Below are 25980 nucleotides of genomic sequence, written 5' to 3'. Positions count from 1 at the left end.
GATTCAGTCAGAATAGGTACCGATCTTTCAAAAATAAGTCAGGCACATAACAACCCATACTCATGAGAAGTTAACACAGTCAGACCAAATTACCTGGTGGCAGACCAGGCCTTTAAATGACTATACTTGAATAAGTCACAAGTTGACAAGAGTATGCTTCATAAAGCTAAGCAGGTTGCAGCCTCCAAAGCAGTGGCATAGGTAAGTGAATACCTGTTCTACCAACACTTTTATATGAATATTTTCACAAGGGACTTTGAACCCTAGTGTTACACATATATTTTGACTGGAATGAGGAGCCAACATTGTTGCAAACAGGTGCCAGAAAACAGCAAGCATGTATGCTCGTAGATGTGACTGGGAACCACCCCTACAGCACTGACAAGTGCAGCACTTTAATACATGAGAACAAAATAGAATTACTGCAGAATTGAGTCCAACATTTAAATCAAAGGAAACGTGACACAAAACAAATGACTTTAAACTTTGGCATCCTAATATTTTATTGTCATAAAAAAAATTACAGTGCAAATTAGAGAGAATTTTTGATGCATTTAGTCAAAAGAGCGTTACTGTGATTAGCAGAGGTCTGATGGATCGTTCTGGGTTGAAATGTGTGGAACCTGAGAAAGGGAATCATCTACTTCCCTGTTGAGAAGTGCCTAACTCGTCAGACACAGTGCTACCTCCGAGCAAGATGCGCAGTCCGCTAAGAAACACAGTCACCTGTCAAGAGACTGCACTACCTCCTGAGAGACTGCAGGGCATGTTTTTGCCGCCTAGGCTTTTCTCCATCACTGGCCAGGTCCACAACTATTTAAACAGTGTAGCTATGAAGGAAAATTGGGCCAAAGCTACCTCACTGTATCCCATTGCAGAACCTCACTACAACAGAGGCTGCTCCAGAAGTTATCGTGGCCAGTCATTATACATGCAGTGGCCTCTGCTGTCTTAACAGGTCACATCTTGGACTTGCAATAAATCTTACACCGCTTCAGCTGTCGCAATGGGCCATTTCTTTAAACTTACAGGACAGCTGATGGCGCCCTCACTTTCTCAGTGGGTCACACTGTGGACTTGCAATACATCTGAGGTTACCTTAGTGGATCACATATGAAACTTGCATAAGGTTGAGGCTGCTTGTGCTGCCTTAATGAGTCACCGCTTTGACTTATCTTATAGTCGAGGTTTTTACCAGCCCTATCTCTCAGTGGCGGTGAAGTCTTTACATCAACTGTCAGCATTTTAAATGGCTCCTTCCTCTACCAACATCGCCCACAGCTGGCAATGAACTGAAATGACCACAAATGTTTAACTATGTGCATAAAGTAATGAGATTAGAAGTTGAAAACACCAAAGGTATAATTAGGCGAAGAGGATAAGTGGTGCAGTATGGATGCCAGCCTTATACTCTATTTGAAGGAATACCACCCACAGACAAAAATGCATCACTGAGAGTGTACACAGCACAGACAGCCTTCGCAGCAGAAAGGGGAATCTAGTAACTGCGTTGCTCAATGGAGGTGCACAAATCAATGGATGTACAAAAGACACTGGAGATACGGTCAGTACGACTGATACTGGCATAATAGCAGAGTCACTGCAGTTTTTATCGAGGTCAATGGAGTTAGAGCATAGTCGCCAGAGGTAAAGCAAGATCACTTCAAATACGGAAGAATGTTAGAATTGAACCATTCCTCTTTGAACTGGAGGTGGTCTCCATCGCAAGACAGGAACACCAGCTGCCCAGACTTGTCCATCTCCCTGAGCCCCAAGCGGTCCTGCAAGGAAAGATTTCAATCTCAGTGCCCAATTCACATAAACAAGACCTGACAAAATGACAAATTCTCTGATTAATGCCCACTCAAAATATGAGAGAAGACAGCCTGGACTCCACTAACCAACACAAACTCAAGATCCTAGCAGGAGAGTAGACATCTTTGGCTATAAAAATCAAGATCCCAGCAAGTACAATCTGGGCAAACAACATATACTATGGATTAGAGTGCAGCAAATAACACTTGCGTCTCAGCGAAGTGAAACAGGACTATCTTAGTGAACAAAAAACACACAGACTGAATCTCAGCAAAGAGAATGGATATTCTCAGTGACCAACACAATCTCCTTATATCATTGAAAATAGAAAGAAAACAAATGTATTGGCTGCTCGGGATCCCAATGAAGGGACAAGAACAAATGTTGCACCAGTAATGCTGCAGGTTGATGTGTACTACAAACTCAAATACATTGTTTGCTTGATTTTACCAAGTAGTAGTTGAATCACAAATAGACAAAAATGCATTCAAACCAAAATTAAGAGTATAGACAGAGCGAGTATATGTAATCAAACCTTGAGAGACAGGAAGCGGACCACATAACCTACTCTGATTTTATATGATTTATAAACTGCATGAGTTTATATAACGTATATAGCGCAACGTAAGTTACAACATACTAGCATGCTGTACAGGACGGGGGGTTTACGGTACATGGTGTAGACAAAGGGATGTTTACTGTAGATAGGAGAGTGAAACTTACAGTGAGGGTTAAAATGAAAAGGGAAGTAGCAGAACCAGGGTGGCGGCGGGAATTCTTCTGAGTGGTCCTGTATTAATGTGGTTGCAGAGGGAATGCAGCCTAGCAGGTCTGGCATGGGATGCAGTTTCATGTCACAGAGATCATAGCATCTTTTTTGCATTTCATGGGTTTAAGCCTGGAAATGGTACAGGGTGGCATATTTGTTCCATTTATCGTCTTATTTTTGGACTCCAAGTATGTTATGTTGACAAAATTTACTAACTTGTCAACAGTTAAGCAGATTTGAATGCAATGCTACTGATGGAAAGTGGGAGACGGTACAGCTGCTGTAGGATTGGTATGAAATTGCTGTATTTGCGAAGACCTATGATGAGGTTTGCCACGGAATAGAAGACCATATTCAGAGGAGTCATTACATAAGATTTTCTCATGCTTCACTCCCCCGTCTCTTGTACTTCATGCGGAGATGAGTGGATCACATGTGATTTTAAAACTGGACAGTATGCTTCACAACCAGAGTTATAAATAAGTAACTCGCTATGTGCAGCACAAATATATTCTAGACTCTTATGATTTGCAGTAACTGGTGAGCAGCGGAAAGAGGTTAGAGAGAGCAACTACTCATTTGAAAAGCCTTGTTTTTGACAAATTCTGTCAGCTTCAGAATCTAAACTGAAATGATTTGCCAAGATATAGACCTAACACAATGGGTCCACTTAATTAATTTGCACCAGAGCTAGGTTACCTACCCGTGCTGCTTTTGGACCCCCTCTCCCCTCCCGCCCCGCCCCAAACAGGCTCTTGGTGCTTTTAATAAATGGGAAGTTCCACTCATTAGTTTTTATGGGCATTGAATTGTCCACGATACAAAACCCTGGAATTATCCAATCATGCGAGTTTTCCATTGAAACTATGCCACGCTTTTCCAACTGTAAACAAATAAATTTGTCAACCATCATCTTTCTCTCTCCTTCTATTCTCTGACACATTTCATATAGAATACTTTGTTAATTTACAGAAAAATGTAGATCACAGAGTTTTATCATGAAGCACCAGGTATAATGTGCCTTTCTTCTTTTCAACTGCTAAAGGTGCCATCCATCATAGAGAAAAAACTTTTCCCTTTACTTGGTCGGTCCTGCATCAATCACAATAAGCAATGTATCCTAGAATTTTGCCTTGTTTGGTTACGTCTGAAAGACGTTTTAGACATTGAGATAGCATAAAATTGGAGAAAAGGTAAGGAACGTACATTTAAAAAAATGCATCATTCTGGGATTTTGTACTGTGGACCATTTAATACCTAAGAACTTGCTCTTTGGAACTTCCTCATTTATTGCTTGCTAACTGATGGGTAAAACTATTGTATAGAGGCAACAATCCAGCATAACAGAGTTAGGTTTAAGTGAGCAAATCCTCAAACCAAAGGTTACAAGCAACCGACATGTACTTCATATCTTTCTATACAGAATGGTATCATGCCTTGTGTATGCATCAGTTTGAAAACAATGTGGTAACACAACAGCCTGTTGTACCCACAAATCCAAAATAACTTTCAGAAGGAATTATATTATTAAAAGGTCCACAAGACAATATTAGTTCTATGGAAACCCATTAAGGTGTATCTACTAACGATCCCAGTCAGTCACTCACCGGACATGCTGAAGTAAATGGTTCAATAAATAGTACTTTCCGTGCAAGAGACACTAGGGGCCTGATTTAGATCTTGGTGGAGGGGAATACTCTATCACAAACGAGACGGATATCCTGTCCGCTGTATTACAATCCCATTATATCCTATGGGAATAATAATACGAAGGACGGAATAGCAGTCATGTTTGTGAGTATTCCATCCGTCGAGATCTAAATAAAGCCCAAAGTCATAGGTGTACAAGTTATCAAAGGAAGGCTCCTTTGAATATTTTCTTGAGGCTCTACCAAATGATATGAAACTTTCTCTTCCATCCTTTGAAAGAAGTATAAATATTGCTCTAAATAAATACCAGCGTTCAGAGACTAGAGTAGTGGATCATTGCAGGCCTCGAAAAATCTACTCGCCCGCTCGCTATGATGAGTCATATTTTATCTGGTTGAGCTATTTTTAGCACCCACACGTCTGTTCTGGTGAGTGGACTTAAGCTGGAAGAAACAGGTGTTCTATTCATTCAGAAAGTGAATGAGCAATAAAGACTCCTTTAAATCTTGTTTTTATCTCAACACATTTGCGGTCTGTTCAAGAAGAGAGTTTAGATGTCAGTTTGTCTTTTTGCAAATTGTTGCGCTATCCTGGAAAAATGGTGTTTACTTTTCTTTCTTTTATTACAATTAGAGGTGTCTGTCAAGTGTGCTGCCTGACAATCATTGTGAAACAAAAAGCTGTGAGATGTCAGTTTTCTTTCTAACATACAACATTTAAACAAGTTGTAAATTAATTGTACAAGTATTTCAAAATATATCAGGAGTTAAAAAAAGAACAGTTTTTTTTTTAATTCAGACGTGTGATGCAAACAAAGAGTTTAATAGGAGCAAAACAAATCAGAACACTTTACTTGGTGATGTGCAAATGACAAATATTTGCAGAAACTTGATTTTAGAAAGCTTGACCTAAAAATAAAAAACTAGTTACTTACCTGTACACTGTGGTTCTCCAGTATTATCTTTCATAGATTCACATGCTTGTATCTTCCCCAACGTCATGGTGGGAGTCTCACGGTAACAGAATGACCACAGCAGTACTAGAAAAAACTGCATAGCAAAATCCCAGAGGGAATCATATTACTTGGTAACCAAACCTCATCATTATTTGGTCCAAAACTCAGCCAATCGGCTGCAAGCCCTGACATCACACTCCCCAGCAGAGCCATCCTACCTCAGATTTCCAGCCCCAAGTGAGAGACAAGGATATATCTAGAGATAAAAAGGTTCTACCTGAGAAATGGGGAGGCGGGTGTGCCGCATGTGAATCTATGAAAGATAATACTGGAGAACCACCATAGTGTACAGGTAAGTAACTAGTTTTTTCTCCAGTATTCAATCTTTCATAGATTCACTTGCTTGTATCAGAATAGCGAGCAGTACTTATACCAAACTGCGTTTCCGGGATAGAACCCCAAATAGTCTGTGGGCTCTGCTCTTCTGTCTAGAATATTACAATTCATAACAGTATTCAAAACATTCAAGAAAATAAATAGTTGGGAAGACATACATGCATTTGCAATATGTATACCAGAACATATATATATATATAATACACATATATATCTTGATAAATACCTTATTGAAATAGATGACGTAGAACTGCCTGTCCCACCGCTGCATCCTTTTTCCATGCTGCATCTAGACAATAGTGTCTAGTGAAGGTGTGCGCATTTTTCCACGTCGCTGCTCTGCAAATGTCCGGCAAAGACACTCCTGCAAACAGAGCCGTAGAAGTCTCCATTTTTCTCGTAGAATGCGCGTGCACCTTGGCTTGTAGAGGTTTTCCAGCTTTGACATGACACAAGGAGATGGCCGAAGTTATCCACCTTAAAATACTAGATCTGGAGAGTGCCAGACCTTTCCTGGGACCAGAAAAGGCCACAAAAAGCTGGTTTGTTTTTCTGAAGGATTTTGTTTTATCGATGTAGAATTTCAAACACCGTTTAATGTCTAAAGAGTGTAGTGTTCTTTCTGCAGATGATGAAGGATCTTTAAAGAATGTAGGTAACACCACCGGTTCATTCAGATGAAAGTTGGAAGGGACCTTAGGAATTAACTTTGGATTTGTTCTAAGGATAACTCTATCCTGTCGGAATTGGAGAAAAGGTTCTGCAATTGAGAAGGCTTGGATCTCGCTGACCCTTCTTGCCGACGTGAGAGCTAATAATAAGGCCGTTTTCCATGAAATAAACTGTAAATCCGCCTTATGTACTGGTTCAAACGGTGGTTTCATGAGCTGTGTAAGAACCGTATTAAGCTGCCAAGCCACTACTGGGCGTTGCACCGGGGGAACCATCCTGAAGAGTCCTTTGAGAAATTCTTTTATAACTCTTTAAGACCAAAGACATGGGCGGTCAGGAACTCTCGTGTATCTTGAGACAGCGGCCAAATGCACTTTTATAGACATATGTGAAAGTCCAGCTTTAGCCAAATTTAAAAGATATGGAAGAATTTGTTCTGAGGAGGTGTGAAAAGGATGCAGATTTTTAGATGCGCACCAATGACAAAATCTCTTCCATTTAGCCGAATATGTTTTATTTGTAGAGATTGCTCAAGATTGTGACAGAATATCTCGGCATTACTGAGAAATATTCAAAGATTGGAACTCATGTTCGTGTGGTTCCATGCTGACAAGTTCAGCGATTTCAAATTTGGATGAAGAATTTGACCGTTGTTCATAGTGATCAGATTCTGCACTAATGGAAACTGTATCCTGGGTGCCACTGATCATTTCAGAAGTTCGGAGAACCAAGCTTGTCTCGGCCATCCTGGGGCTACCAGAATCAAATGGCACGGTTCCGATTTCATCTTTCGCAACACTTTCGCTATCAGGGGAAATGGAGGGAAAGCATACGCAAACATCCCTGTCCAGCGCATCTGAAGAGCATTGCCCCACGAACCTTTTTGTGAAAACCTGCTTGCAAAGTGTTTGCATTTTGAGTTGTGGCGATTCGCGAACAGATCTAGCGATGGGGTGCCCCATAGATGGAGTACTCTGAGAAGCTGGCTTTGGTCCAATTCCACTCGTGAGAAACATTGGACGATCTGCTCAGAACATCTGCTCTTGTGTTGTCCACTCCTGGAACGTGCTGGACTTGAAGTGATATGTTGGGAATCAGAAGCCACCTCCAAATTTCTTGCGCTTGTTTCAACAGGAGTTATGATTTTGTACCCCCTTGTTTTAGAAGGTAAAACATCAATGTTGTGCTGTCTGTTTTGACAAGTACTGTTGAATCGTGAATTCTAGGGGAAACGCCTTTAATCCCAAGGAAATAGCTTTTAGCTCCAGCAAGTTGATGTGAAGTTGAGCTTCGCGGTTTGACCAGTGACCCTGAATTTCGAGGTCTTGGAGATGCGCTCCCCAACCTTGTAGCGATGCATCTGTCATCATAACAAAACTGTGAATCTGCGGTTGGAAAGGCAGTCCTTCTGTTAAATGTTCTCTGACCTTCCACCATGACAGGGCCTTTAGGATCTGAGGAGTGATAACTATCCGGTCTTCGAAGGATCCTTGAGATTGAATCCATGGTTTGTCTAGGAGCTCTTGAAGAGGCCTTATGCGAAGTCTGCAATTGGGAAGTAGGGGAATACAGGAAGACATCATCCCCAGCAATGATTTGTAGATTCTCACTGAAACGCACATTTTTATTTGCATATGCGACGTCAGGCTTATGATTTTTTTAATATGCTCCTCTGAGGGATAAGCTTTTGCTTCCTTTGTGCGAATTATAGCTCCCAGAAATTGAAGGGACTACGATGGCATGAGGTGCGACTTTTCTAGATTGATCCTCAGACCCAGACGACTGAAGAGGTCCATGCAGCATTGCAGAGAGCGCTGGGTTTCCCTGAACGAAGTACCTTTTATGAGCCAATCGTCTAGATAAGGGAAAATTTGGTGACCTTGAAGTCTTAGATGTGCCACTTCTGGCGCCATACATTTTGTAAAGACCCTTGGCGTCGACTTCAGACCGAAAGGCATTACTCTGAACTGGTAATGGCGCTCCGCCACCATAAAACGAAGAAACTTTCTGTGATTTATATGAACTGGGATGTGAAAATAAGCATCTAAAAGGTCCAGGGATGCCAAATAATCTCCCTTGCAGAGAAGAAGGAGTATTTCCTGCGGGAATATTATTCGAAAAGATTTATTTTTGATGAATTTGTTCAAACCTCTCAGGTCCATTACCTGCCTCCATTTTGATGTGTCTTTTTTCTTTATTAAGAAGAAATGCGAATAAAAGCCTTTCCCTCGTTGAAGGCGCGGAACCTCTTCTATTGCTTCCTTTTGTAGAAGGGATAACATTTCCGCCTTGAGGGCTGATAGGTGTTTTTGCTTCCTGCGTATAGGAGGATGATTTGGAGGCTTTTGTATGAACTCTAGGGTATGGCTTTGTTGAATCACGTCCAATACCCATCTGTCTGTTGTTATCGATAGCAAAGCCTGATAAAAGGAAGAGGCAATGATTCTTGATGTTTGAACATGTGGCGGGCGCTTTGACAGAGTCACTGTCGTCTATTAGATTGTTGTGATTTACCTCTCGCAGAAGACCTCCCTCTGGACTGCTGCTATGTGTTTGAGGATCGAAATTGTTGACTATTTGAAAATTGGCGAAACCCCTGTTGATTGTATGGCTGGTATATATTGGATTGGTAAGAAGATCTTTGATTATATTGTCCTCTAGATCCTCTTTTCCAAAAGGACGGGAACCTGCCCTGCTGTAGAGACCCCAACGCACGTGCAGTGTCTGTGTCAGCTTTGATACTTCGGAGTGACAAATGCAAAAACAAGTTGATGGACAGAATGCAGAACAATGTCATACATTCACCCCAGTACAGAGATCTGGGCCTAAATCCATCGTTTTTTTGCTCACCATGCCGTTCCAGTTTGAACCCAGCCATATGCAAATCAGTCTTGACCCTGTGCCTCATGGGAACAGTCCAACCCGAACTGCCAAGCCAGGTCCTCCCTGGACTGGAAACAAGCATCCTAGTACCGGTTTCGGAGTTTCACCCCTCTTCAGCCAGGATAGCTTGATTCCAGTGGCATGGAGAGCACGTGTGTTTTGATACTTTGGAGGGCATCATCTATATGTTTTCCAAAGAGATTCTCTCCGTCAAGTGCATGTCCACTATTTTTGCTTGGACTTCTGGTCTAAAAGAAGTGGCTTTAAGCCATCCTTGCCTTCGGAGGGCCACTGCACCCGCCATCTGCTTGAATGCCACCGAAGACAAAGCCATCACAATATCTATGGATTCAGAAGCCGCCCTAGCTCCATCTTGTAAAATGGCGGCCACTTCTTCCTTTTTATCCTCTGGTAGATGGGCCAGCAAAGGTGCTATATCTGACCACATCTGCCTATTATATCTACTAATAAGAGTTAGCGCATTTGCAGCTTTAATGGAGGACGCTGCCATCACAGCAAAACACTTCCCCGCACCATCCTTCCTTCATTATCCGGAGGAGCTGCAGAAGTGGAAACCGGATTTTTGGAGTGTCATTGAGCGGCTTGCATCACTACAGATTTCGGCCATGGATGTCCAATTAAACAAGCAGGAGAAGATTCTGGGGCTCTATATTTTTTCTCTATCCTGGGTACCGAGGCAACAACCGAAGCCGGATTCCTCATTATTTTTAACCCCTCGTCCCAAATGTGATCAATAATTGGAATCGATCTAATGGATTTCCGTGAATCCTATCATAGAGAAAACACTCCGCTTCTTGTACCAGAAGTGGAAGCTCACATCTTCTCAATGCTTTTTCCTTAATGTCATGGAAACCTCCAATATCTTGTGGCGGGGAGTTCGCCGGCGATGGTGATGGAGACTGCGTAGTAGGTAGAATGTACTGATCCCATTCTATCCCAACCTGATTATCCTGAAGAAGTTCCCCTTCTTCTGGTTGATCTGCATCACACTCCTCCAAATCATCCCTAATTGTAACAATAGGAGGAGATTTAATCTTTTGAGTTGAAATATTGGGAGGGGGTTGAGGTGGTTGAATTTGAGTAGGAGTAGATGAAGTTTTTGAGGTTTGTGTGTTAGCCTCAGGAAAACATCGATAATAATCGTTAATCATGAGACGCAAGTCAGTCACTAGAGAAATTGGCATTGAGATAGTTTCTTTTCTCATATCAGATTGAGCTTTTTCCTAATCCTCGTAGTCATGACTGCTGAAAAGACTCATATCTTTTTGACTCTTGCACTGGACGACCCTGGAAAGAGAATACTTCCTGAACCTCCTGATATTCTTCATCATCTGTTTCCTAGCTCTTTATCTGAGGTTGAGAAGGACTATAAGCTACTCCTGATTGCAATTCCAGCAGATTAGATGGAGGAAGCGGAGAAATCTTTGTCCAGCCAGTAAAATCTGAAGATTTCTTCAACGTTGACGAGCCCGTCGACGATGGAATAGACTTTAATGAAATTGTTGTCTTTGCTTTGGGAGATTTAAAAGATGCCGTCGACGGAACTCCCATCGACGGAGTTCTCATCGACGAGGGATTACGAATTATCGTCGACAAGGTGGTCGTGATGAAGTCATCGTCAACGGAGTTGTCGTCGAGGTCACTGACGATGGAGTCGTCACTAGAGAAATTGGCATTGAGATAGTTTCTTCTCTCATATCAGATTGAGCTTCTTCCTCATCCTCGTAGTCATATGACTGCTGAAAATACTTCCTGAACCTCCTGATATTCTTCATCATCTGTTTCCTGGCTCTTTATCTGAAGTTGAGAAGGACTATATGCTACTCCTGATGACTCTTCATCTTCTGACTGCAATTCCAGCAGATTAGATGGAGGAAGCGGAGAAATCTTTGTCCAGCCGGTAAAATCTGAAGATTTCTTCATCGTCGACGAGCCCGTCGACGATGGAATAGACTTTAATGAAATTGTTGTCTTTGCTTTGGGAGATTTAAAAGATGCCGTCGACAGAGCTCCCGTTGACGGAGTTCTCGTTGACGAGAAAATACGAATTATCGTCGACGAGATGGTCATCGACGAAGTCATAGTCGACGGAGTCGTCGACGAGCCTTTCTTCGACGACGATGTCTTAGTCGTCGACGCAGCTGTCGTCGTCGATATGGTAGTCGTCGACGGAGCTGTCGACCTTTTCATTGAAATCAACGCCGGCGACGCCCCAGTCTTTGTCGACGGAGCTGAAGATACCTCTCTAGACCCTGAAGATTTTTTAAGAGGAGTATCAGGAAGAGAAGACGAAGAAGCCTCTTTGTCTTTCGTTTTCTGCTTTTTAAGCTCTACTTTCTCCTCAGAAGCAGAAGATTTCCTCCTTTTAGATGATTGAGATTTAGTTTCCTCTTCAGAGTCAGAATCTGAAGTGACCTTCTTTTTTTGAAGCCACAACAGTAACCGTGCCTCCCTGTCACGTAGGGTTTTTGCAGAAAAGGATCTGCAATGCTTGCAGTCCTTAGGCACATGTTTAGGATGAAGACAGTACAAGCAGTCCTTGTGGGGATCTTCAGAAAACAGTCTAAGTTTCCCACAGGATCTGCAGGGCCTGAAGAACCTCTTTTTAGAGCTTTCAGCCATAGTAAGCAAATTATGAAACAGTACCTCAAATCCAGTAGAAAGAACTTTCAGTTGAAAAAGGTCAAAAGTTCACTCAGGAACAAAACTGAGCAAGGCTCAGGGAGACTCCTCCTCACACGAAGGCAGTTGGAAATCTGAGGTAGGATGGCTCTGCTGGGGAGTGTGATGTCAGGGCTTGCAGCCGATTGGCTGAGTTTTGGACCAAATAATGAGGAGGTTTGGTTACCAAATAATATGATTCCCTATGGGATTTTGCTATGCAGTTTTTTCTAGTACTGCTGTTGTCATTCTGTTACCGTGAGACTCCCACCATGACGACGGGGAAGATACAAGCATGTGAATCTATGAAAGATTGAATACTGGAGAAGGTATGTTTTTATCTTATATCCCTTCTAAACCGCCAACTAAGGTGTGGAGGTTTTTCCGCCACAATTACGTCGGCAGGCAGGCAAATCACGATTGGCCTGGCGGATATACTGGCTGTACTGCCTCCGACAGCCGTTTTTACCAATGGTGAAGTCAATGCGAGTAGGTGGGAGTCTGACGGACTACTATCCGTACACCCGCCAACATCTAAATAGACAGGGCAGACCGCCTATTAGGCCGTTGGAGAAACCGATGCAAAAGTGACAGCGGGACCAGATCTAGCCAGATCTAAATCAGGCCCATAGTCCAAACGTCAAGGAGACAAAATGAGTTATTTCCTCCTTGTGCGGCCAACAGCAGTTGTACATCCGAGGCAGACTCTGTGTGCTGGTCGCTTAATCTTTCACTTTCAGGGTACCTGTATTCTCCACAATATCTCGCTGGGTGGTATGGCTTTAAGGAGGAACTCTGCTGGACCGTCCCAAATACGTGTAGCCAGTCTCAGCAAATTTTCAGCATTTATTCAGAAAGCTTTTTTGACCTCAGAATCGTGGCCTATTCCTTCTTCCTTGTTTGTTTATGTGCCTGCCGGGGAGACATTAGGCATGGATTGGGCATGTCCTGTTTCCAGAGGAGCCTTGATAGTCCCAGGATAAAATAATGGGAACCCTCTTAATCGTTTACTAATGAGTTTTAGGACTCTAGATCCCAGTAGGTAATCTGTCAAGAGATTGAAGACTTATAATTTTTTATCATTTGTTACTGTGCTTGGTCCTGATGAAGGTGGAAGTGAAATCCAGATTGATCCACCAAAACGTGCGTCAATTTTTTAATCTGTCAACTGTTGGAGGAAAGAACTCATTTTGTCTCCTTGACATTTGAACTATGTCTACAGCAGAGGCCTTGTATTAAACTAAGGTACTTGATTGTTGTTTTGAGTAATTCCATAAGGTCTAGGGGCTAGTCTGATTGTGTTAGCGTTCTTTGCTTTGAGATTCTTATTTATGTTTGTTAATATGTTTGATTTTTGAATGATTGATGTCTATGTAGCTAAGAAATTAGATATTGGTTTATTAATTAAGTTTGAAATAATGGAACTATGAATTTATTAAAAAGATTATTTTGATTATCAATTGATGGTTGGGGCTTAGAAGAGGAGCGTGTTTTGTTCTACATAATGTAAAAAAGTCTTCTGAGAAGTAGAAGCTCACATTTCCCTTTTTTGCCAACATTTACCAAACCCTGATGACTTAACACAAACCCTGACAGCACTGTTCTCACTGGCAAACACTTCTGTGTATTGTTTCTTCAGATCATTCATATCCCGTTTGTACCGAACTACATTTCCTTCTCAAGACTCTTGGGATGATAACTGCCGAAATCAGAAGTGTGGTATTCAGCAGAAATTGCAAAGTTCTAATAACAATAGGAACTTAAATGTCATGTTTTCTAAGACCAAAACTAGCTGACCACTTAAAGGAGAGCACAATAACAAGCACTGGCAAAGTCAATAGGTTTTGCGTTTCTTAAACAAATAATTGCAAAGCCCATGGTTCTGGTTATCTGTTATAGAATGTGTTTGGCAAAACTTGGGAGACTTTGTGTGAGCAGTTCTAGGGGTCATCGAAAGAAAATACCATAATAAAGCAACCCTTTGGGCTACAACAATAGGAAGGTTTGAGAAGGGCCATTTTGTTGAACAGGTTGCACTAGCACAGTTAAGTTGTACCCTCACACTAGTAGTTTTGTAAAGGAGTCATGAGAGGAGGTTTGTGTTGCATAAACAACAATATATTGGTCAGTAGATATTTTTGCCCATGGGCTAGCTAGTATTTTCAGTGCAGCTGTAAGAAAGTATATATGTGGGCAAATCTTTACTTTGTGAACAAATCTGAGAACGATACCTAATCGCAAATTAAGATAAATGAAATTGCCAGGATGATTAATAGTCTTTGAGTGCCATACAGTGGAGCAGGACACCCATCCTAAACTAAAAACCATAAACCAGCAATTAAATTAAAATAATTTTAGTAAAGTAACAATGCCAAATAAATCACACACTGGCTCTGAATTACAAGCTACACTTCATGTTGCTTCTTCCGTCACACAAAAGGATTAGAGCACCATCTACAAAACCCCAACGGCAAGAAAAATGGGACAATGTAAAATTCCACAAAATGCCATGCCCTTAGTGAATAGTACATCAAAGCTATTGCTGACCATGAAAAAACCCTGAAAGCCAATATGTGGGGTGGCTCAAAGCCCACCCTCTCGGTACTATTTCCTTTTGTGCGGTTTTTTTATGCTTGTAACCATGAGGCCTCCTAACGGGCTGACATTTGTGAGATCTTAAAATACTGTGATTTAATACATCATCTCACTATCACTTCGCTACTAGTACTCAGCTATGATTTTGAGCTGCTAGTCATTGGGGAGAGACCGCACCCTGTTCTTACTCCCATCCACCCAATCTGCAATCTGCCAGTGCGAATTTGTAGTGGACTGCTCCTGGCAGAATTTAAACGTTTCGTAATGTGCATTGTTGCCAGGAAGAATGTACCCGTGTTTCAGAACAGTATATGCTAAGACTTTTTGTACTGCATATTTTTTCCTTACATGTGACGACTACTTTCCAGTCACTTCTGGCTAATTAGGCATGGGCTCTTCTCTTTGCCACTTCTTCTGTCTTAGCCATCACTGCTATCTTATGCTGCTGACCCCTCTTCTCACTGCTCATCTCCTCTGTCCTGGGTATTCTGAACCTCTTCCCCCAGAGTGTCCAGGTAAAGAGCATCCAGATTGAGGGTGACATCCTATGGCAACTTTCTAGTTTGGATTAGATAGGGACGAGGGTCAGAACACCTGCCTGCCACTCTTATTGTCCTTTCTTCGAACCTATTATCCTGCCCTTGCCTCTATTTTCTATAACCAACCTACTCCTTCCACAGGTGACATTTTGATTTCGTCCCATTTCTCAGCTCCTATTTTTGACCCACCAAGGTTTGCTTTTGGGTGGTCTCTATAGAATCTTTACTGAGTTGTCTGTGGATGTGCTACGGTTGCACATTTAGCACTTCTTTGAGTATGTGCCTTAAGACATTGGAGTGTTGTACAAGGTCAAAGTAAGAGACATGGTCAACATGCCATAGGAGAGGTAGCTGGTTAGTGGACTTTTACTGCATCGCATCATGATGTACTGTTCTTAAATCGGTGAGTTTTCACCTCTTTCCTAAACTGGTGATGTCCTCTGGGTGGCCTGCTTAGAGCCTTAACTGAAGTGTCTGAGGATTTCCTTGGGTAAGGCTTTTTAGCGCTTCCCAGTGGACCCCATTATCACATATAGACTTGAATTACTAAACTTCCTCAAGGTCACCTCACTACCACAACGAGAATGGGATAGCACCCCAACCATGCTACTGCCCGTTCATCAAGTATGTAGAATAAGTGCTGTTTTGTGAGCACTCTGTTTCCTCTTACATATCTCCATTAAATACTGCACGCACATTAGTAGCACCAAGTTCGCTATAGCACAAGTAAACAAGCATTTGCAATGCAATAGGTCTCGCATTATTAAAGTTTGAGCTATTGGAATTGCTAAATAATGCTAAATAATGCAACACCAATAGCTCAAACTTTAATTATGCTTGAAAATGCACAATTTGTGCACTCTTTTTTCCAAAACTTTTTGCTCGCTCGCCGCGGTGCACTACGACAATAATTTTACGCTCACCGCTTTCAAATGTCACCAGCCGCCACTGGCCACTTAGCTGGGGATGCCTTACAGCAGGGTGAATATACCAACAGGGGGAGTAAGCAGAGCATGGCACTCGCAGCCCAGACTCACCAGACGGCAGGGCTCAAAATGGACTGACAAGGTAGTGAGTTGGGCCGAACAGTGATGAGAGTCTACCCCCCAACGCGATCAGAGAAAAATCCACAAGAAACTTTATGACCCCAACAACTAAAGGCATCATAAATATGACAAGCAAATGACAGGACTGGATTGATATATGGCAAAGGTGATTTATGACCTGTCATCTACTTGTGACATATGGCCTGTCATGCATATGGTCCCTGTCAGATAAAGTTTTATGGCCTGCAGAATGATTTATGGGCCTGTCATAATGATTTATGACTGGCCATTGTGAGTTATGAAGGCATCACGCAAAGTATATCATACATGTTAAATACAAACCGCGACTAAGATTTATCACAAGAAAAACAAATGCACACATCTGATGTAACTTTATTAAAAAAATTATGCAAGATATGACATGCGTGTACAGGTTGGAGTGGGCCTAATGCGGGGGTTATAATGCAGGCAGGCCTGGCCCTGGGCCCAGCTCGTCCATGCCTTGTCTACATTTTTTCCTAGAAACTATTATTTCTAATATATGTCCTTTACTGTAGTAATATTCTAATGTCCTAAAGTAAAATGATACTTTTTCTTTTTTTTTGAAGAGTTGTTATCATATTTTTAGCCTTGTTGTTCTCGCACGATGCACATGCCAGGTAGCTGGATGGCGCGGCCCGTTCTCAGGCTCCTAGAACAAAGAGACTCTTGGCTCTGCTCTGGCTCAGCACGACCTGTTAACTTGCTGGCTTGCCCGTCTCTAATATTTTCAAGTCCTGCGGCACTCCGGAGCTCATGAATGTCTCAATGTCAAGGTCCCACGGAGATCCCACGTGGAGAATCAGCTCTCCAATTCTGGAGTTCAGGAAATACACTTTTCATTCATAATCTTTCTGACATGCTTGCCTTTGCAAGACACCGGATGCCAACGGCATCTGCTGTTTTACACCTTGGAGCACAGACATCTGACTCTTTGGTAGTCCGATCACACGTCGTTAATGAAAAAAAGGAAAACAAAATCCTTCCTGTACAATGTTCGCTGTCTGTAATTCATTTTATTAAAGTTTTTTTTCCAGGCTGATGGAATCATTAAGCTGAACAGAAGTATCCTGCAGACACCAATCAAACAGCATAGTAGACAACGTTTATTTATGCGTATTTGTAGCCTTTTTCTGATTAAGCAGACACCTGCTGCCCCACGTGAATTCTCCTGAATAAAGACCCGTTTTGTATTGTCACTATGGCGGAATTGCTTGTCGTTCTTTTCTGTAAATAGCACCAGAGCCCGCATTTCACATCTCCAACAGGAGTACCTGTTGGTGCTCACGCTGTAACTGGGGCAGGGGTGCATGTGATTCACGCGTGGGAAAAAACACACAAAAAGCACGTCGTCAGGAAAGTGAATGCATCCCGAGGCTGGGCTTGCTCCAGAGCAGGGAGGTCTCCTCAAAGCGTGCGCTCCGACGCCGTAGAAATAAAAACAAGCAAAAGAGAAAGCAGCTCCATATCCGGGCCGGGTAGGAGACCTGCGAGGGAGGGGGCTGCCCGCGCATGCGCAGTACCTGTAACTTTCGCGTGTTCTGCGGCTCGGGGCTCCTGTGAGCAAAACGGAGCCTCGCGTGTTGCTGCAGTGACCGGCAGGAACAGCAGCGCAGAGTCCCAACAGGAGCCGGTAAGTGCTTGGAGCGAGTGTGCGCATTTAAAAAAAAAAATGAAATTGCATGAGGCTGCTCAGGACGGAAGAGGACAGGAGATGTGCACACCGCGTGGCTGTACGTGCGCGTACACCAACTCAAATCCACCAAAGCCTGCGCGTGCCCATCTCCTGTCCCACTTCCAACGCGAGTCAGCAACAATAGATCTCGCTGGCGACAGCAGCGCTTCGCGCTGCGTTCGCCAGGCGAGACCTAAAAACGTGCCAGTAACTCGTGTACCTCAACCAACTAACTACTTCTACATAGACCATTCTACGCCCCACACCTCGCTACCCATTTGGTCCGTCTGTAATCGCTTTGGAAAACGTAAACACGACCCCACATTAGTGACAGACGCGCGCTAAATAAGTGCCAAACAAAATAACATTCATCAAAAATAACCAGTAACTCTCTGAAGAAGCCGCGAATCACAGAGCTGTTGATTTCAAGACACAAAGTAGATAAAGATAAAGAAATCTTAACAGGGAAAGAGAATTATTTGAAATAATTGGATTTGACCACTAGAGGGCAAAATTGCACAAATGATGTTAGTCTGTAACATTCATGCTGCAAGAGTTCAGTGACAACAATATTCAGGGTCTCAGCGTGAACAAGATGCAAAGAAACTCCGCAACTAACACGAACATATGCACAGGATTTAAACGAAAACAGAAGGCATCCTCAGTAAACTTTTACTTGAGGTCTCTGCAGAAGACCACCCTCACTGACTACCACAAACTCAGAGACCAACATACACTCTGGAGCTCAGCGATGAACACGTACTAAAGATCCCGCAGTGACTTGTGGAGAATGCTACACCCTTTCCCCTCACACACACACACACCCAGGGGCGTAGGAGACACTAAAATTCTGGGGGGGACAGGGACAACCTTGTGCACTTTCCAGTGACCCTATACAAATCACCGCCCGTTAAACAAATACAATTGCATACTTTCGAAGTGAAATATTGAGAAAAGCAGGCATGTAGTCACAGTTTGCATGTATGCTTTATTGTTATTTACATTCATATAGTAATGAGACAAATGTTTAAAAAAAACATATATATGAATCTTGCATCTTAATGCACAAAGCAAACAACGGCCGCTGACTTAGGGTGGGGGCGTCATGTTTGCAAGTGCATTATGGTTTGAAAAGTACCTGCTGCTGCATTCCTGGTCTCCAGCAATTTTCAGGCAACAATAAAAATGTGAAGATAACTTTGGTGATTAATGTTCTTTTTTTGAGAGAGATCGAAGGCTTGTCTAGTGAAAGTTTTAATTCAAAAGGTCAGTGAGTACCTGATTGGGATATCCAGAGTGGGGGACCTGCTGGTTAAGGGACGAGTGAAATCGTTTGACGAGCTACGGACGGAGTACGATCTGGAGGGTACAGAATATTTTGAATGTCTGGGGTCCTACTGACTATGATGCGGCGCAGACTCGATGGGTGACCCTAGGTAATATGGTGGCGAAGCGGGATATTGCGCGACTGTGGGGTTCTCAGAGACCTCCCGCCATGGAAGCATGGATGGAAAATATGGACTGGAGCATGTTTAGGGAGAAGACGGTGTATAGTGCCCGGGGGCGGCCTAAGAAATGGCATAAGACATGGGGGCGATGGAACCAGTATAGGGGGGATATATGTCTGCCCCTGGCCACTGAACCGTTAGAGGAGCAACTTTCCCCCTAGCTTCACTTCCAACTTGGGATTTTTATGAGGCTAATATGCTAGATTGTTAGCGCCTCTGCTTCTCCCTCATCCACCCGACCGGTGGCTTTGTTCTGTCTTTGGGAATGGGGCCGCGCCTCCATCGGGAACTGGCACGAGTTTATTGTGTATAATGCCTTGCTTGTGTTATTTATTTTAGGTTGTTCTAAAAAAGGAACCTTTGTTTTTTCCTGTACCAGAGCTGTGGACACTTCCATGTGTTGTACTTAATTGGCTGCCGAACCGCCGGGATGTCGGCTGAATAGCTGTGTTCCAGACTGACATAAATAAAGGTTTTTAAAAAAAAACAACAAAAAAAAAAAGGTCAGTGAGTTACTGCTTTTGTCTGAGGATATTCTTTTGGTATTGGAAGTTTATAAGTTAAAATCCTAACATTGAACAGTGAGCTATTAACCATCATCAAAGAGCTGCATAAAAACTTCAATGTATAGATTAGAACGTTATGATTTTTCCCCAGTCTTTCCCTATCCTAATGTTGGAAAATGGGTTCATTAGGATAGAAATCAATTCTGATTATTGAAGAGAAGCCCCCTACCATGGTGTTATGTTTTACATTCTGAGTTTGTGTTTCTCTAGTGTTGCAAAGCCGCCCTGGGCACTCCCCAACTTTTTGCTGACTGGTACTGGTGGTACCTGACTGACTGACCCTGGCCTCTGCTTAAACTGCCAGTGCTATTCTGAAAGAGGCACTTACAAATACAGTGAAAACACCTACATACACTAGGGTGCACTATGGGTTAGGGTACCCCTATGATTGGCATGACCTCTCCTATAAGGCCCTAGTACATAATAGGGCAGGGGGATTAGAACTACTTTGAAGTCCCTAGAATATAATAAGGCATGGCAGTTTAGAGGCCAGCAGCCCTTTCTGCGCTTGCATGTGTGCACTGCTGAAGCCTGAGGTCAGTTTAAAAGTAGCCCTGTGTTATAGGGCTGCTTTTAAAATGCAAATTGTGCCCAAACTCGACTTTTGGGTTTGGGGAACTTACAAATTGATCAACTACAATGTTGGGGCAAAATTAAGTGGAAAAATGTTTTCCACTTAACTATGGCTGTATCATATTTGCCACATAATACATCATCTGCTGCATAATCTAACGATTTCTTCCAAAACAATTTTGTAGCTCAAACGGATCCCAACTTACTAAAAGAAATGTGACTTGTTTTGCTGTGAAGTTTAGGGCCCTTTGCAAAGGTTAGTAAAGAAAACAATTCCTAAGAAAACAATTGGTCCCAGATACTCCTAATGACACTCAAATTAATACCTGTAGCCTGTAGAAGAGTGTAGTATGCAATCAATTCATACAACCGAAAATGTATAATGTAAAGGCACATTCAATAGGGAAATCTCATAGATAAGAGGCCAACCAAAGTCAATTAAATTGCAAACATCAATTTATTTCCCGCTGATGCTGATGCAAACTTAGGGGCGGACTACGATGGCAGGCGGACTTCAGTACCACCGCCATCGAATCGGGGAATGGGACCGCTGGCCTTCAAGGTGGAGGCCCCACGATAGGCATTACAATGCGACTGCCACTACGGTGTTCGCAGTGCCTATCTTTTACATTGCAGCAGGTGCTGCTGGCTGCATCATCCGCCGCAAAGTAAAAAAAAAAAGGAACATGTTAAATATATCGGTGCCTGCCACATGGTGCAGTGATATGTTGTGGGGCATCATAGATGCCCCCCAGGACCCATGTCTGGGGGCCAGGGGTAAAGGGGCCTGCTACGGGCCCCCAATGTCCCTTTCACCAGCATTTCCATGGCAGGTGAACCGCCATTGATAAGCTGGCGGGTAAGGGACATCGTAATCCCTGCTGCGGTGCATGGTAGGCACCACCAGCATTGTAGGAACCACGAGCCCCTCCACCACACCGGCGGGCTCAAGAAGCCCGTCGGGTGCGTGGTGGTTGGTCTTTCCGACCGCCAGGTAACCACCCGCCATTGTAATATGGCGGGCTGTGATGCAGTCACCAATGGCGGTGGGACCGCCACCAACGGGGTGACGTGGCGGTCCCACTGCCATTATAATCACCCCCTAAGTTTGGTGTGCATGCAAATCCTACATTGCCAACCCCTGGCAAGTTGCACAAAAATCAGTAAGTGATTTTGCCTGAAAAGTGCAAGACATGGCTACAGGACCAGGAAGGGACCCCTTTCAATGTCGATTGCTTATATCCTTTCAAAATGTATGCAGTCTGGTTTAAAAAAGACCACATCCCCAAACACAGAGCCGCATTTTATAAGCTAAAATAATTAAAAAGTTGAAAACGATCATATTAAACGTTTCCACTCTACCCATCAACCAGGTATTGCAGTCCCTTTAGGAATGGCGCACTTACCCACCCTGGGAAAACAATGTTTTTCAAAGAAAGAAGATAAAAAGAAAGTAGCGCTTTCACTGGCAAACTCTGTAAAGTGGCGCTAATGTGTGTGGCTGTAAATAACAGTCTGGCCTGTCTGCTGTCCACTCTGTATTGCTTTATTTAGGTATTTAACTATTTTTTCTCTCCATTCCGAGGTTTTTCTTTTCAATAGAAAACGGTCAGAAAATGAGGACATTTACAGCCAAAGTGTTCAGCCCTTTTTGGATCAATTTCACAGGGGAACAAATAAAGAAAAGGAGAGGCAAGAGAGAGTACCTTAAGAGCTGCCTCTTGAAATCAGCACGTAAGCAGGAGCGAGACAGAGACAGAAAGAGATGGAGGAATAAAGAGAGGAGGGCAGCCGCCAGAGGCAGATCAGGAGTAGTGGACACGGTCCTTGCCATGAAGGAAAAGAGACAGCGTTTATTTTTTCTCCGTTCTCTGCCCTTCCCAGAACGGCTGAGCCTTCCTGCAGCATAGCAAAAGGCAGAGGGCGGGTGGCCTCTGACTCCAGGCAGATCAAGTGCAGGGCCATTAGGTAGCGCTTTCGCGTGCTAATGGCCCTGCGATAACAGAAGGGAGAGGGGGCATTCCTTTGTCCACTCGTCCCCCCCACCCTTGTCCCCCGTGTCCCCCCCACTCCAAAATCTGGGGGGGGTATATCCCCCGCGTCCCCCACACTTCCTACGCCCATGCACACACCGCCTTAGAGCGGACAATCACATGAGGCACACCTGTCCGCAGCGCAGCCTGTCCTGCGTAGTACAAGCCTCCTCCCACACTAGAATAAAGGTGATGATTGTTCTCCACACCCTGTGCCCAGCGAAGCAAGCTTTGAAATGTCTTGAATAGCGTGCGATACATCACCCGGGCTTCAGTGCGCAGTCACTCGCAGTAGGACACTTGCCTCTGTGTACAGGGCGCTCTCTTGAAGAGTCATAATATCCTTGGCTTGTCCTGGTTTGTAGAAGCCGAACCACTGTAACGAAGAAACAAAAACACAGCTGAGGGGCAGTCTACAGGGACTGACTGGTCAAAGCCTTTGTAGATGCAAGGGCTCGGTTGGGGAGAGGGGAAGGTGATGATGGAGCCCGAGGGTCTCCTGGGAAGGCGCAGAGGTGGCTAACGTGGGCAGGGCTTTAAAATAGCCTTATAGCCCGCCGCAGCGGGCTATACCGGCTATTAAAGTCCCGGTCCCTTGTTAAAGTCCCTCGCGGAGATTAGAACATTCTGCCACTAGAGGGCAGAATGTTCTAACAAATAAAACAAGGGCCTCCCGAACCTCGATGGGATTTAAATCCCATCGAGAACTCCGAGAGGCCTTTGTAAAACACTGGCATGTTGCTCTGCTGGCCTTAACCGGCCCGTAGAAGCCCGGAGCACTCCATTGTCTTCAATGGCGCTCCCAACATTCCAATGTTCTAATGGGCATTAACATAAGTGCAGGTACTAATTAAACTGAGGTGAGGCATGAAGATACACAGACAGTTCTGCCACCTGCCCAGTATTCATTGTGCCCTTGTTAATTATATCAGATATGCGTAGATTCCCTCTACACACGTGGTACAGGACATTTCTTGTCAATTAATAAGGAGCTGCTCTTACCCTCTGAAATCTGTGCGCAGCCCGCTGCATTTTTAAGGAGCAGGTCACGCTGCACTGTCCTTTCTATGAAACCGGCGCTCTGTACCCATTTCCGGTTTATAAGGGCACTGGGCGCGGTGCGAAGAACTAGCTCCGCACTGACTGAAAGGCAGCGAGTACTGGCCCACTAAAGCCCTGAACGTGGGACTGAAGGCAAGGCGAGGAGCGGTGCGAGAACTGAGCCAGCCAAAGGGAACCTGGCTCCAGTAGCACGAGGCAAAATGATGCCCACCCCCCGCAGACTGTGAAGAGTGGCCCCCTAAGTCTCCCAGGTCTCACGGTTATTTATTGGCCTGGCACTGAATAGGGGCCCCTGGTACGGTTTCTCCCCCTCAAGAGTTGTGGGGCCCCCGTTCGTGCAGGGACTTTTTTACACCCCTGCTTTATTCTTCCACTCCTGGCTGAGACCTGGGGTTTCATCCGGCAGTTGTTCCAGTGTGACGGGAGTGCTGTATAATTCTTTAAGTGGATTAGTTACTTCTGTAGTAAATATAATCAAATGTACCCATTTGAATGGGGCACGATGGCCCCCCGTGCGGCAACTGTCTCAGGACAGAATGGCTTGTCTAGGAAGCGAAGCACTGTGGAGGATTCAGCGCGTGCCCGTGGTCATGCACGCACAGTGCATCTCCCTCCAACAGGTTTGTGTTCTCTCAGGCGTGTAAACCTCTCTTAAGGAAGGGTTGGATTGGTAGTTCCTGGTTTTGCTGCAGGTTTGCATTTCCAAACAGGAACGCAGGCCACCCCACCCCCAACCACCCCTTTTCACCCTCCTGTAATCACCTCAGACTCTGGGGGAACAACCATGGAATCCTTCAGAAATTTCACCATCACAAACTTCTTGAGTGACATCAGGTTTTTCTTGTAGCTCTCGTTGGTGTGCTAGAGAAGAAACCACAGAATATTACGCCAGGAGCAGAAAATATGGGGGAAAATCAGCAGGAATCGCAGGCATATCATGAGAGGAGGTTTGCCAAAGGTTAGACTATTTGCAAGCATTTCTCCCATCACTGTTTTGTGTAATTGATGTAACGCCGTAAGCGGCCAAGGGTGTGCCCGAATGGAGCAGGACCAATGCTGATTTGCATCTGCCTGGGTCTAATCTAAGGTGGCATCGTAGACACAAAAGCAATGAGTTGGAATGCCACCCTGAGCGATTAAATCAGTCTCTACAGCCTGTAGCTCTAAACCGACACCACAAAGTGGGGTAATTAGTGGCATCTGTATCGCTCACATTATGCCAAGGCCCCACAGCAGGCAGTATGTCTTCCAGCACATGAACCCCCTCAACCTCATCTGACAACGCACAGTGCAGCAAGTCCACTCTCCCAGAATGCACCATACATCCTTTCTAGGGTGCTGCAATTGAAAGTAGGTTTATTCTCATTGCCAGCCTCCAACTCTCAATCTATCCTGGAACCACGAGGCATCAGGCAGGCACTTTCAGCAAAGGCAGCTACAGCCTACATCTCCTTTAGCAGCTATTGGTTTTCCCCGAGTGCCAACATCTAAACCTTGTTATGGAGCCCCAACAGAAGCGGCAAAGTCATCCGTCAGCATCTGCATCTCTAACCTCATCTTTCCTCACACTGGGGCCCTGTAGAAAGCTCAAAATGAAAACCCGAGATCACGGGTTTAAGGACCAAGTCGAAGGAAGAGGCTCCCAATCGATATGATCAGAGATTGCCTTCAGGAAAGAAAAATGTCTTTCTTGAGTCCCCTCACTCACCAGGGTTTCCCCATGGTGACATGCTTCATCATTGGGGCCATCCCAGTTCTCTACGAACTGGGGCGTGCTGAGACTTGCGGAGAATACGTAGGATCACTTTGAGTGGAAGACTATGTGTAGTGCACAGTGTGGTGGAGTGGGTTAAAGTGATTAAAAATACCTTGCTAGTGGGCTTAAATACTTTATTATCGCTCCTAGGTTGGTATATCTAAAAGGGGGTGTTACACGGAGAAAACCTAACTATAATGGGTAGGAGTTCAGTGTAAGATCAACATGTTTCGTGCCTACCCCTAGCTCTTCATCAGGACCACACAGGGACCAGCCCTGTGTTTGCCACTCCTATTAAACCTAAATATGGAAATGAATTATTAATTCAAGAAAACGCTGCTACTAATAAAGCATGCACGGTTTATACATACGATCACTATGTCACGTAGTGTATCTGTAACAGTAAAAAGAAATGGTTAGAGGACAGTCTCCTCTCTCTAGTAGAGTAGGTGGGTACACAATGTAATGTACTTCCATGCTAGTGTGCTCCTTAATGGGGCGTGCAGACGTCCATGCTCAGAGCGTGGTTGCAGCCTGAAAGGTATAAACATGCCCGCCAAACGTGCTGCGTGGTTGTAGGTACCTTTAAAAACACACATCATACATGAGGTGACATTCACATGACACACATACATAGACAGGGAAAAATGCGTTAAAAACGACTGTAAGCACATACTTTGTTCTAAGCAGAGCTATGCTTCATGGACTCGCGGTACAAAAGGGGGTGGTGATGGACGGAGCATCAGAACCAATCAAACAATCACAC

At 44.0% G+C, this 25980-nt stretch overlaps 1 protein-coding gene across 3 annotated transcripts in view; it reads right to left on the bottom strand.

Moving 5' to 3' along the window:
* Nucleotides 1-485: 485 nt before the first annotated feature.
* The window catches only part of PPT1 (palmitoyl-protein thioesterase 1), a 142076-nt gene continuing 116581 nt past the window's right edge, over nucleotides 486-25980 (bottom strand). For all 3 annotated transcript variants that reach the window (XM_085648329.1, XM_085648327.1, XM_085648328.1), the window contains exons 7-9: nucleotides 24221-24319; nucleotides 22701-22772; nucleotides 486-1781 (exon numbers count right to left, since the gene is read on the bottom strand). In XM_085648329.1, the coding sequence (XP_085504455.1) occupies nucleotides 1659-1781; nucleotides 22701-22772; nucleotides 24221-24319 (294 nt within the window). In that variant the 3' untranslated portion in view covers nucleotides 486-1658. The remainder of the gene's footprint in view (nucleotides 1782-22700; nucleotides 22773-24220; nucleotides 24320-25980) is intronic.

Source organism: Triturus cristatus, chromosome 3_2 (genome assembly GCF_964204655.1).
Source record: "Triturus cristatus chromosome 3_2, aTriCri1.1, whole genome shotgun sequence".
Taxonomy (NCBI): Eukaryota; Metazoa; Chordata; class Amphibia; order Caudata; family Salamandridae; genus Triturus; species Triturus cristatus.
This window is presented reverse-complemented; position numbering and strand designations above follow the sequence as displayed.